At 55.7% G+C, this 12,389-nt stretch overlaps 1 protein-coding gene across 7 annotated transcripts in view; it reads left to right on the forward strand.

The window, feature by feature from the left end:
- The window catches only part of ACACB (acetyl-CoA carboxylase beta), a 130,506-nt gene that overhangs the window by 71,412 nt on the left and 46,705 nt on the right, over positions 1–12,389 (forward strand). For all 7 annotated transcript variants that reach the window (XM_051835875.2, XM_051835873.2, XM_051835877.2 and 4 more), the window contains 5 exons: positions 2,180–2,330; positions 4,403–4,537; positions 7,025–7,171; positions 8,143–8,331; positions 10,338–10,438. In XM_051835875.2, coding sequence (XP_051691835.2) covers positions 2,180–2,330; positions 4,403–4,537; positions 7,025–7,171; positions 8,143–8,331; positions 10,338–10,438 — 723 coding nt within the window. The remainder of the gene's footprint in view (positions 1–2,179; positions 2,331–4,402; positions 4,538–7,024; positions 7,172–8,142; positions 8,332–10,337; positions 10,439–12,389) is intronic.

Genomic DNA, 12,389 nt, shown 5'->3' on the forward strand with positions numbered 1-12,389 from the left:
AGGAAACTGAGTCCCAAGTGCAGAGTAGCTGGGACTTGGAGCAGGCACTTGGATGGGGTGTGGGCGTTCCAGGCAGGGGCTTGATCCACTCAACCACAATGTCCACTTCTCATTTTTTAATTTATTTTTTGTTTATTTGAAAGGCAGAGTTACAGAGAGAAGGGGGAGAGAGAGAGAGAGACAGACAGACAGACATCTTCCATCCAGTGCTTAACTCCCCAGATGGCCTTAGTGTCTGGGGCTGGACCAGGCTGAAGCCAGGAACCCAGAGCCAGGAGCTTTTTCCAGGTCTCCCAAATGCATGCAGGGGCCCAGGGACTTGGGCCATCCTCTGCTGCTTTCCCAGGCCTTAGCAGAGAGCTGGATCGGAAGTGGAGCAGCTGGGACTAGAACCAGTGCCCATATGGGAGGGATGCCGGCACTGCAGGCAGTAGCTTTACCTGCTATGCCACAGCGTTGGCCCCACACCTCATTGTTAATTCAAAACAACTTTAAACCTTTTAATTGGCACATAGCAACTGAGCATATTGACGGGGAACGTTGTGAGCTTGCAGCGCGTGTTCAGTGTGTAGCCCCCAGGGCGGGTCACCGGTGTGACTGTCCCCTTGGAGGTGCACCACTTCTTAGGGTTGGGAACGTCCAGAACCCACTCTACTAGTGGTTTGGAGATACACACTTGCCTGATATCCTCCATTAGGATAGTACTGTGCCACAGAGCCTTCCCTCCGACAGCACCCCGACCTCCCCGCCCTCCCCGCCTCATCCCTTCCCCGCCTCGCCCCGGCCCCAGTAGCCACTCCTCTCCCCTGCGAGGCCAGCTATTTTAGCTTCCTCAGGTGAGTGAGATCGTGTAGGACTTCTCTTTCTGTGCCTGGCTTGTTGTACTTCACACAAGGTCATCTGGCTTCATCCGTGTTGTCACAAGGGACAGATGTCAGCCTCTTCATGGCTGAATAATATCTCACTGCCTGATCACGTTTGCTTTATCCATTCCCAGGTCAGTGGGTACCCAGGTGGATTCCGTATGCTGACAGTTGTGTATAGTGAAGGGTGAGATATTTTTTAAAATATTTATTTATTTATTTCAAAGGCAGAGGCAAAGGCAGAGAGAGAGAGAGAGAGAGAGCGAGAGAGAGGTCTTTCATCCACTGGTTCACTCCCCAAATGGCCACAACGACCGGAGCTGGGCTGATCCGAAGCCAGGAGCCAGGAGCCAGGAGCTTCTTCCAGGTCTCCCATGTAGGGGCAAGGGGCCAACGGCTTGGGCCATCTTCCACTGCTTTCCCAGGCCATAGCAGAGAGCTGGATCTGAAGTAGAGCAGCCAGGACTCGAGCCAGCACCCATATGGGATGCTGACGCTTCAGGCTTGGGCTTTAACCTGCTGTACCACAGCACCGGCCCCAAAGGGTGATATATATGTATATATATTTTTTTTTAATCTCTTTTGTAACTCATGTTGTCTTCACCAAGAATATTCAAGACTTTGTGTTTTTTTTTTTAAAAAAAAAAAAGATTTATTTATTGAAAAGGCAGGGTTGGGGCCAGCGCTGTGGCATAGTGGGTAAAGCCACTGCCTGTAGTGCTGGCATCCCATATGGATGCTGGTTCGAGTCCCGGCTGCTCCACTTCCGATCCAGCTCTCTGCTATGGCCTGGGAAAGCAGTGGAGGATGGCCCAAGTGCCTGGGCCCCTGCACCTGCGTGGGAGACCCGGAAGAAGCTCCTGGCTTCTGATTGTCCCAGCCCTGGCTGATGTGGCAATTTGGGGAGTGAACCCTCAGATGTAAATTGATCTCTCTCTCTGTCTCTCTCTCTACCTTTGCCTTTCAAATAAATAAAATACATCTTTAAAATAAATCTTTAAAACTAGGGGCTCCACCCCGGGCATGCTGCCCCCAGTTTCGTTAGAAGATGCAGGCTTGGTGTCCCTAAATATTGACTGGATTAAATGTATCGATTACCTTCTCTGGTGAGGGCTGTGGGCGTGAGGTCTGTCAAAGGAGCTGAGTTTCAGCCAGCAGAGGGCCCCCTGCTTTGCTCATCCAACCTGGTCCTGGCGCCTCTGTGACCCCGCGTGGGAACGGAGCGTCCCTGCGGCCGCACGGGGCAGGTGCGCGTGGCTGCCTTTGGGGAAGGGGGAGACACTGCTGAGCACCCGCCTCCGCCTCCTCTCCCCCAGTTACCGGATCACCATCGGCAACAAGACGTGCGTCTTCGAGAAGGAGAACGACCCCACGGTGCTGAGGTCACCCTCGGCGGGGAAGCTCATGCAGTACACGGTGGAGGACGGCGGCCACGTGGAGGCCGGGAGCAGCTACGCCGAGATGGAGGTGACCGCCGAGCCCTCCCCCACCCGGGGGTGTCCACCAGCAGCTCCTATCTTGGCCTCTGTCCCCGCAGAGCCAGGCTGTGGAGTGCAGCCTACATTCCCTGCAGTCTTCCAGGGAAAACCCTCAGATGCCGCCCACCTGCCTCGGAAGGAGCAAGGGCTGATGGGATGGCGCTGAGCCAGCCCTTGTCGTCCCAAGCGGCCGCCCACCTGCCTCGGAAGGAGCAAGGGCTGATGGGATGGCGCTGAGCCAGCCCTTGTCGTCCCAAGCGTTGCCCAGAGCGTTACTTCCTAACCCTGCCCAGCACCTGGGTGAGGTGGGCACAGACGTGACTCCTGACTCACATGGGAAGCAACCAGGCCAGGCAGGCTAAGGCGCTCGCCTGAAGCCACACAAAGCCTCGGCTCCATGCTGCCCAGGACGGGAATGACCATGACGGCTATGAAAGTACCACAGTCATAATGACGCATGCGCACTGGCCTCCCGCTAGCTTCTTTTTTTTTTTTTTTTAACTGCATTTTAAAAGAAGATTTATTTACTTGGAAGTTAGAGTTACACACACACACACATACACAGAGAGAGAGAGAGAGAGAGAGAGAGAGGTCTTCCATCCACTGGTTCACACCTGAAGTGGTCGCAAAGGTCGGGGCTGAGCCAGGCTGAAGCCAGGAGCCAGGAGCTCCATCCAGGTCTCCTGTGTGGGTGCAGGGGTCCAAGCACTTGGGCATCTTCTGCTGCTTTCCCAGGTGCATTAGCAGGGAGCTGGATCACAAGTGGAGCAGCCGGGACTCAAACCGGCGACCCTACGGGATGCTTTACCCGCTACACCACAGCGCCATTCCCTCCCAATACTTACTTCGTCTCAGTCATCCTCAGAGTCCATTTCCCATTTTACAGGTGGGGATGGTGAGGCTCAGAGAGAGGAAAGTGCATTCTGGAGTGGGTTCTAGGCCAGGCCTGGCTGACACGACACCGGGGCCCGGCTGTGAGCGGCCAGGCGGAGGCAGCGTGGTCCTGACTGCCTGTAGCCAGTGCCACAGTGACCAGACTCCCATCTCTCACACAGCTGGGCACACCGTGAGGCCGGCTGAAGGGGCTGGCGCTTTAATGTATTTTAAACATTTATTTATTTATGTAAAAGGCAGACTTACAGAGAGAAGGAGGGACACACAGAGAGAGGTCTTCCATCACTGGTTCACTCCCCAAAATGGCTGCAACGATTGGATCTGGGCCAATCCAAAGCCAGGAGCCAGGAGCTTCTTCTGAGTCTCCCATGCGGGTTCAGGGGCCCAAGCATTCGGCCCATCCTCTGCTGCTTTCCCGGACACATTAGCAGGGAGCTGGATGGGAAGTGGAGCAGCCAGGACTCTAACCGGCGCCCCTACGGGATGATGGCGCCCCAGTGTTGGCCCTAGCAAAGTCTTGAGTTGGTACTCACATGGGGTGCTGGTGTTGCAGGCAGTGGCTTAACCCACTGTGCCACAATACTGTCCCCAATTTAACATGTTCTCTATTGAGAGAGAAATGTATTTGAAGATAAATATAGCCAGTACTTCATATCTTCACATCCAACTTACTGTGCATTGAAAGTAATGGGAAAAAATTGCATTAGCACTGAACACATACGGATTTTGTTCTTGTCACCATTCCCTAAAGCACAGAGTGCGATAACTATTTAATTAGCATTTCCATTGTCCTGGGCACTGGAGCTGGCCGGTATTAGGAGCAGGTGCACGGGCTCTGTGCAAATCCTTGAGCACCCATGGATTTTGGGGGAAAGGGGCCTTACACCAATTTCCTGCAGACACTGAGGCGTGCTCCTGGGTTCCCTGTCTGTAAAATGAGCACCGTATGCACCTGCCTCCCTGGCTGGCTCTGTGGGCGGATAGAATTTGCAAACAGCCTCATGCATGGCACACATCAGGTACACAGTACCTGCCCCACCCAACGAGTCACCGTATTTAAATGACATGGTGCCTGTTCCATCGTCGCCAGATCTGGGTGACGCTGGCTGCCACACGTGCAGCCAGGCCCGGGGGAGCTGTGTCTTATTCTTTCTGTCTGCTCTGCAGGTGATGAAGATGATCATGACCCTGAGCGTGCAGGAGAGCGGCCGGGTGAGATACATCAAGAGGCCCGGCGCTGTGCTGGAGGCCGGCTGTGTGGTAGCCCGGCTGGAGCTGGACGACCCTTCGAAAGTGCGCCCGGTAGGTGGCGCTGCTGCCGCATGCCCTGGCTGGTGCAGGTGCGCCCCGGGAGACCAGACCTGAGACTCCTGCTTGTCCTGCAGCCCTGGTTCGCCCCAACAGCAGGTTTGGTGGGGCAGAAGCATGAGGTGGCCATGCCCTTCTTGCTTGAACTCCTCTCTGGCATCCTCCTCCCGCTTAGAGTAAAACCCACATTCTCCCCCTGGCTTACAAGGCCCCAGACAGGCTACCCCCAGCCCTCTCCTCCACCCTCCCACCTGGGGCTCTGTACCTGGCAGGACCCGCCCCCCCAAGGTGTTCCCAGGGCTCCCCCTCTCACCTCCTGTACAGTGTTAGATTTACAGAAAAATGAGAGTGCAAAGAGTTTGCAAACATCTTGCACCCAACTTCCCTGTGATTATTATTATATTTGTCATCATTAAGGATTATTTTATTGTTATTGATTTAATTATTATTGTAATAGTATGGTCCAGTTCTCATAACTAATGAACCACTACTGATGTGCTATTATTAATTTTTAAAGCTTATTTGTTTGAGAAGTAGAGAGAGAGAAGGCAGAGTGCCCATCCACTGGGTCACTCCCCAGATGCCCACAGTGGCTGGGTCTGGGCCAAATGGTAGCTGGGGGGTGGGAGTGCAATCTGGGTCTCCCAAATGGGTGACAGCGCCCCACTTCCTTGAGCCCTCCCCGCTGCTTCCTGGGACCAACAGCAGGAAGCCAGAGTCAGGAGCCAGAGCTGGGTGCTGCAGTCTGAAACACTGGCATCTCAAACTTGCTGGGGCTGGTGCTGTGGTGTAGCAGATGAAGCCAATGCCTGTAACACCACCATACCCAAAGGGGTGCCGGTTCGAGTCCTGGCTGCTCCACTTCCCATCCAGCTCCCTGCTAATGCATCTGGCAAAGCAGCAGAGGATGGCCCAAGTGCTTGGGCCCCTGCACTCATGTGGGAGACCCGGAGGAAGCTCCTGGCTCCTGACTTCGGATCAGCCCAGCTCCAACCATTGTAGCTATTTGGGGAGTGAACCAGAAGATGGAAGATCTCTCTCTCTCTCTCTCTCTCTCTCTCTCTCTATATATATATATATATATATCTTTCCTTCCCTCTCTCTGTAACTCTGCTTTTCAAGTACATAAAATAAGCCTTTAAAAAAACAAACTGCTAAGCCAAACACCTGCCCTTAATACTGTATTATTCATTTTAAAAAATCATTCATTTTGATTATTTTATTTGAAAGACAGAGATCATCCATCCACTGGTTCACTCCCCAGATGCCCACAGTGAATGCAGCGGAAGCCGGGAGCCTGGGACTCATCCAGGCGTCCCGTGTGGGTGGCAGGGATCCAAGTGCCCGAGCCAGGAGATGTATTAGCAAGGACTGCATTGGAAGCAGAGCAGCTGGGACTCGAATCCAGGACTCCAGTAGGGCATGCAGGTGTCTGAAGCAGCAGGTTAGCCATTGCGGCAGACACCTGCTCCCTGACACATTGTTATTAACTCAAACCCATCCTCTACTCAGATTTACTTAGGTTTTTTTTTTTTTTTTTTTTTTTTTTGACAGGCAGAGTGGACAGTGAGAGAGAGAGAGACAGAGAGAAAGGTCTTCCTTTGCCGTTGGTTCACCCTCCAATGGCCGCCGTGGCCGGCGCGCTGCGGCCGGCGCACCGCGCTGATCCGATGGCAGGAGCCAGGAGCCAGGTGCTTTTCCTGGTCTCCCATGGGGTGCAGGGCCCAAGCACCTGGGCCATCCTCCACTGCACTCCCTGGCCACAGCAGAGAGCTGGTCTGGAAGAGGGGCAACTGGGACAGAATCCGGCTTCCCAACCGGGACTAGAACCCAGTGTGCCGGCGCCGCTAGGCGGAGGATTAGCCTAGTGAGCCGGGGCGCCGGCCTTTTTTTTTTTTTTTTTTTTTTTTTTTTTTTTATGTGCTTAAGTTTACAAGGATGCTTCAAAAAGTTTATGGAAGATGGAGTTAATTTTTGTTGCCAAAATATTTGACATCCTGCAAAGATTTTTCATAATACACATTTCTATGAACTTAAAAAAAAAGACTTATTTCATTTATTTGAAAGGCAGAGGAACAGAGAGAGAGGGAGAGAGAGAGAGAGCAAGTGAGCGAGCGCTTCCATCCACTGGTTTACTTCCTGAATGGCTGAACTGGCTAGGGCTGGGCCAGGCCAAAGCCAGGAGCCTGGAACTCCACCCGGATCTCCCAAGCACTGGGGCTGTCTCCCCCTGCTTTCTCAGGTACATTCGCAGGGAGCTGGATGGGAAATGGAGCAGCAGGACTCCAGCCAGTGCTCACGTGGCTGTGGCTCAACCCACTGCACCACAAAGCCGGCCCCTCTGCTGCCTTCTCCCTCCCCAGGCTTCATCCTGACTTGATTGTGCAAGCCTGCAGCTGCACCCCACCCCTCCCTGGTCCCCAGGTCTCCTGCAGGATGCTGCAGTGACCTTGACATTCTGTTCCTCCTGTGTGTCCTCAGGCTGAGCCCTTCACGGGCGAGCTGCCCGCCCAGCAAACCCTGCCTATCCTTGGGGAGAAGCTGCACCAGGTTTTCCACAACGTCCTAGAAAACCTGACTAACGTCATGAGTGGCTACTGTCTGCCGGAGCCTATTTTTAGCAAAAAGGTAAGTGAGCCGGGGAGAGAGGCCCCGGGGAGCTGCAGGTGTGTGGGAGAAAGCCGAAGTATGCAGCCTGTGCCAGGGTCCTGCAGCCGGCCCTCTGTGGTCTCCTTAGGCCGGGAGGAACAAGATCTCACAATAGCCAGGATGCTCAAGTTAGCAGGAATGGTGACGTCACTGCAGGTGCATCACTGTTCACATAGGAACAGCAGATCTTGGTGGTGGTGGTGGTGGTGATGGCGAGGTCGCTGGCAATGATAGTGGCAGCCAAGTCAAGTCTCGGATGCCACGACTCTTAGCAGTTACAACCAGTTTAATCCTCCCAGTCAGCATTTCCAAGTGAGGTAGCTGGGGGCACAGAGGGACTCGGACGCCTGCCCCGACTCACACAGGAATCGGCAGATGTGGGATTTGAACCCTGGTCTTCAAACTCTGAGTCTTAACCCCTGTGCTGTGCTGCCTGGTGGTAAGGGCCACACTTGCAGCACTTGTGTAGTCTTAGCTCTTGCCACCATGGGTGTCGGTTCATGGCCAAGGTTCACAGCCACCCTCCAGGGATGCCAGTATTACTGTCCCCACCCAGAGACCCTCCCCATCGGCTACCGGGGCACTCTGGGAGTCTCACGGGCTCAGCAGCTGCCTTTGCCTCTTGGTTTCTTATGGGGAGGATAACTCAGTGGAGGTGGGACGTCAGCTCATGGGGTGGCTGCCGGTGCAGTGGTTAAGCTGCCGCTCGGGACATCTGCATGTTGTACTGGGGAGCCTAGGTTTGAATCCTGACTCCACGCTCAAGCAACAGAGGTTAGCGTATCCCAGGGCAATGGCTTTCTGGATGCCTGGGGAAGGCTCCAGGTCGCCGGCCGCTCTGGTGCACGGGGCCTGGATGCGTGGAGCTGTCTGTCTTGGGTGCTGCAGGGTGGGTGGTGGCGCCCACGCCCGTGCGGGGCCCCGGCGCCGACGCTGTGGTCCCGCCACAGCTGAAGGAGTGGGTGCAGAAGCTCATGATGACCCTCCGGCACCCGTCGCTGCCACTGCTCGAGCTCCAGGAGATCATGACGAGCGTGGCGGGCCGCATCCCGGCCCCCGTGGAGAAGGCGGTCCGCAGGGTGATGGCCCAGTACGCCAGCAACATCACCTCGGTGCTGTGCCAGTTCCCCAGCCAGCAGGTGCGTGCCCTAGCCCAGCCCAGCCCAGCCCAACCCAACCCCAGGACACTCACCTTCAACACCTGGCCACTAGGGGGTGTCCTGAGACCCACTTACAACCCAGGACGTTGGGGCCTCAAGGTTTTCTCCGGAGGCAGGGCTGTTGGGATGCCCATCAACAGTCTCGAGGCGTCACCTGTGTCCAGCAGGGCAGCGAGCACTTGGTGCAGAGAGTGAGCATTTTTCACAAATAATGAACTGGCTGAAGTCTCCAGGGAAATCCCAGTTTTTTTTTTTTTTCCTGGTTTGTAGCATTTTTCCCCCCTCTGGATTCCATAAGCCATGCTCTTGGGCCCGCGTATATATAATATTTTTTAAGACTGGAAACCAAGGGCAGGCATTTGGCAGAGCCAGTAAGAGCCCACTTGGGACAGCTGCATCCCATGTCCCAGGGCTTGGGTTTCACCCCTGGAGGCAGCAGGGGGTGGCTCGGATGGTTGGACCCTGCCAGCCACGTGGGAGACCCGGATGGAGTTCCTGGCTCTCAGCTTTGGCCTGGCTCAGCCCTAGCTGTTGTAGGAATTTGGAGAGTGAACCAGCGGCTAGGAAATCCCTCTGTCTCTCTCTCTCTGTCAAATAAAGGGAAAATAAAAAGAGTGGAGACCATTGAGGGTAGTGTAGACTCTCTGGTGGTTGTACCTCGGCCTCACATTGTTCATTTTCTTGTTGCTTTCGTGGAGTATTTTAAAGATAATCTGCTTTGGGGAGAGCCCTTCTGCCCGTCTGCCTGCCTTCCTCCCCTCCCTGCCATCATCATCCTCCCACTCACACATGAGCCATCCGGGGAGCGAGAGGTCAGCATAGGCCAGTCACTCGGCAGCTCTAGGAGCTGGAATAGTACGCTGTCAGGAAAAGGCGTCACTTCTGTTCCACATTGCCACAGGGGTGAGCCTGTTAAGCCAAGGGAACAAAGCCAACCCCGGAAGACCATGTCACGTGGGATTCCTCTTCTAGGAACTGTCCCGGATCGGCCAGTGTGTGGGTGACCAAGGTAGCAGAGGGGCTGCTGGGGCCTGGGCAGGGAGAGAGAGACGAGGAGGGGCCGCTCGCGGGGATGAGACTCCCCTAGAGGTGAGAGAAAAGGCTCTGAAATCAGACAGCACTGCCACGGGCACAGCTCCCAGAAAGTCCGAGAAGCCGCGGGGCACACACTGTGAAGGGGCGTGGCTGCTGCGAAGGGGCGTGGCTCGTGAGTCCCAGCTCAGCTGATAAGGGTGCAGGGGAGGCTCAGGGGGCCCCGCTGGGAGGAGTCCAGGTACAATGCTCAGGAAGCCGTCACCCGGGCAGTTGTTTTGTCTTCCCAGTAGATTTTTTTTTTTAAAGATTTAAAAATTTTATTTGAGAGGCAGAGTTACAGAGAGGTCTTCCATCCACTGGTTCACTCCTCAAATGGCCACAAGGGCTAGAGCTGGGCTGATCCGAAGCCAGGAGCCAGGAGCTTCTTCCGGGTCTCCCATGCAGGTGCAGGGGCCCAAGGACTTGGGCCATCTTCTACCGCTTTCCCAGGCCATAGCAGAGAGCTGGATGGGAAGAGGAGCAGCCGGGACTGGCACCGGTGCCCGTATGGGATGCCGGCACTGCAGGCAGAGGCTTAGCTCACTACACCACAGCACCAGCCCCTCTTCCCAGTATGTTTGCTGCCCAAAGCCATGTCCCTACAGCAGCAGGGAACCTAGTGTTAGAGACAGGAGCCCCCGCCCCGGCCCAGGCCCCGCGCGCTGGCTGGCCCTGCCCATACTCCCCAGGAGCGTGGGGACCGCGAGTAGGAATGTGGACCCCTCTTTTCGCCATCGTCATTCTGAACTCCTGGGTTCCTCAGGCTGCACGTTGAGGGATGCACGGGGCTGTTTGGGGGAGGGGGGCTGGGATTTCTTTGGTCTGCCACAGGGGCCTTCCTGGGAGCAGTTGTGGGTCCCTCCGCTGGCTTCCGTGTTGTCCGACCCGTGCTGCTTCATCTGCCCGACCAGATAGCCACCATCCTGGACTGCCACGCGGCCACGCTGCAGCGCAAGGCCGACCGCGAGGTCTTCTTCATGAACACACAGAGCATCGTGCAGCTGGTACAGCGGTGAGTCCTGGGCCCGGGGCGCCGGCCTCGCCCTGCAGGCCTCGCACCCGTGAGACAGAGATCTCCCCGCTGCTGGCTCGCCCCCAGATGCCTGCTGTGGCTGAGCCAGGCTGAGGCCAGGAATCCAGAATTCAATCCGGGGCTCCCAGTGGGTGGCAGGGACCCAGACACTTGAGCCATTACCTGCCGCCTCCTAGCGTGCTCGTCTGCAGGAAGCCGGAAGCAGGAGCAGAGCTGGGACTTGAACCCAGGGACTCTGATTAGGGCTGTGGGAGTCCCGAACTGTGTCTTAACCGCTGGGTGAAACTCCTGTGCCTGAGGCTGCCCCAAGGGCAAGGCACGCTGAGAGGAAGTGCAGCCCAGCCCTGGGCCACTATTGCTCCAGCAGACCCTGTGCTTGGCTTACTGCTGTGCCCTCAGTTTGCCAGTTGGTAAAATGGGAATGAAAGCATTTCTCATGATAATTATTTTGGAATAATTAATGGATCTGTTTTTTAAAAAAAAAGATTTTTTACTTATTTGTTTGAAAGGCAGTTAGAGGAAAGCAGAGGCAGAGAGAGTTTTCCATCCACTGGTTCACTCCCCAGATGGCCACAATGGCTGGAGCTGGGCCAATCCAAAGCCAGGAGCCAGGAGCTTCTTCCAAGTCTCCCATGTGGGTGCAGGGGCCCAAGCACTTGAGCCATCCTCCACTGCTTTCCCAGGCCATAACAGAGAGCTGGATGGGAAATGGAGCAGCCGGGACTCAAACCAGCTTCCATATGGGATGCCAGCATTGCAGGCAGCAACTTTACCCACCGCGCCACAGCTTCGGCCCCTAGAGAGCTAATCTGACGATAAAATGTTTAGGCCACTTGTGAAAAATCCACTTAGTGGGGCCATTAAGCTTAACCCATTCAACGTCACGGCTTAGTAGGTTAAGCCTCAGGCTTGGGTTGCACCCCGCCTTGTCCCTGGTTTGGTGTGGGACCTCGGGCCAGGCACTGCAGAGCAGGTGCCAGAGAACTGACTCTGTGTCCCTCGCAAGCCCGAGAGTCCCCGGGCCCGGCCCGCAGCACTTCTCAGAATCCCGGCCGCCCTGGCTGCAGATGGTCCGGTTCACGGGGCGCTGGAGGTGTCCCTGTCCGTGTCATGTTGCCAGAACAGGGGCTTGGGATCGGGTGACTTCTAGAGACAGGACACTTATTTGGGGCCCCTGGGTGTGCCAAGTATGGTGGATGGAATCTCACGGTGGGAGTGTGTGTGTGTGTGTGTGTGTGTGTGTGTGTGTCAGGGCGGGGGGGGGAGGGAGATGAAGAGGGTGAGAGCTGTCGTGTTGACAGGAAGCAAGCGCCTGGGACTCGCTAGTCATTCATTCATTTTCTCATTCATGTATTTGTTTATGAGTAAGGGAGAGAGAAAGACTCCCAGCCCATGCACCCTGTGTCCCCACAGCAGCCAGGCCTGGCTGGGTCAAAGCAGGAAGCCGGGGACTCAGCCCAGGTCTCCCACGTGATGGCAGGGGCTCGTCACTGCTGCCCGCCGGTGTCTGAGTGAGCAGGGACCCGGGCTGATGTTGTGGGGCGCAGTGAGCTAAGCCGCTGCCTGCAGTGCCAGCATCCACATTGGAGCGCCTATTGGAGTCCTGGTTGCCCTGCATCCCCGCCATGTGCAGAGTAAACCAGAGGATGGAAGATTCTCTCTCTTTCTCTCTCTCTCTCTTGCTCATTCTCATTCTCCCCTTCACATGAATAAATTAAAAAGGAAAAAAAATAGCTGGGGTCAGGGGTCAGAGCCAGCCGGCCAGGAAGTGAGCACTCTGATATGGGACTCAGGTATCCCGACCTCCAGGCCCACCGCACCTGTCCCCTATAACAACCCCCTTCTGTAGGACTGCCATCAGCCCCTTCACTGGGGGGGCTGTCGTGAGCTGGTCACCGCCCCTCCCCGTCCCCACCTCTCAGCGGTTAGT

This window comes from Oryctolagus cuniculus, chromosome 21 (assembly GCF_964237555.1).
Source record: "Oryctolagus cuniculus chromosome 21, mOryCun1.1, whole genome shotgun sequence".
Taxonomy (NCBI): Eukaryota; Metazoa; Chordata; class Mammalia; order Lagomorpha; family Leporidae; genus Oryctolagus; species Oryctolagus cuniculus.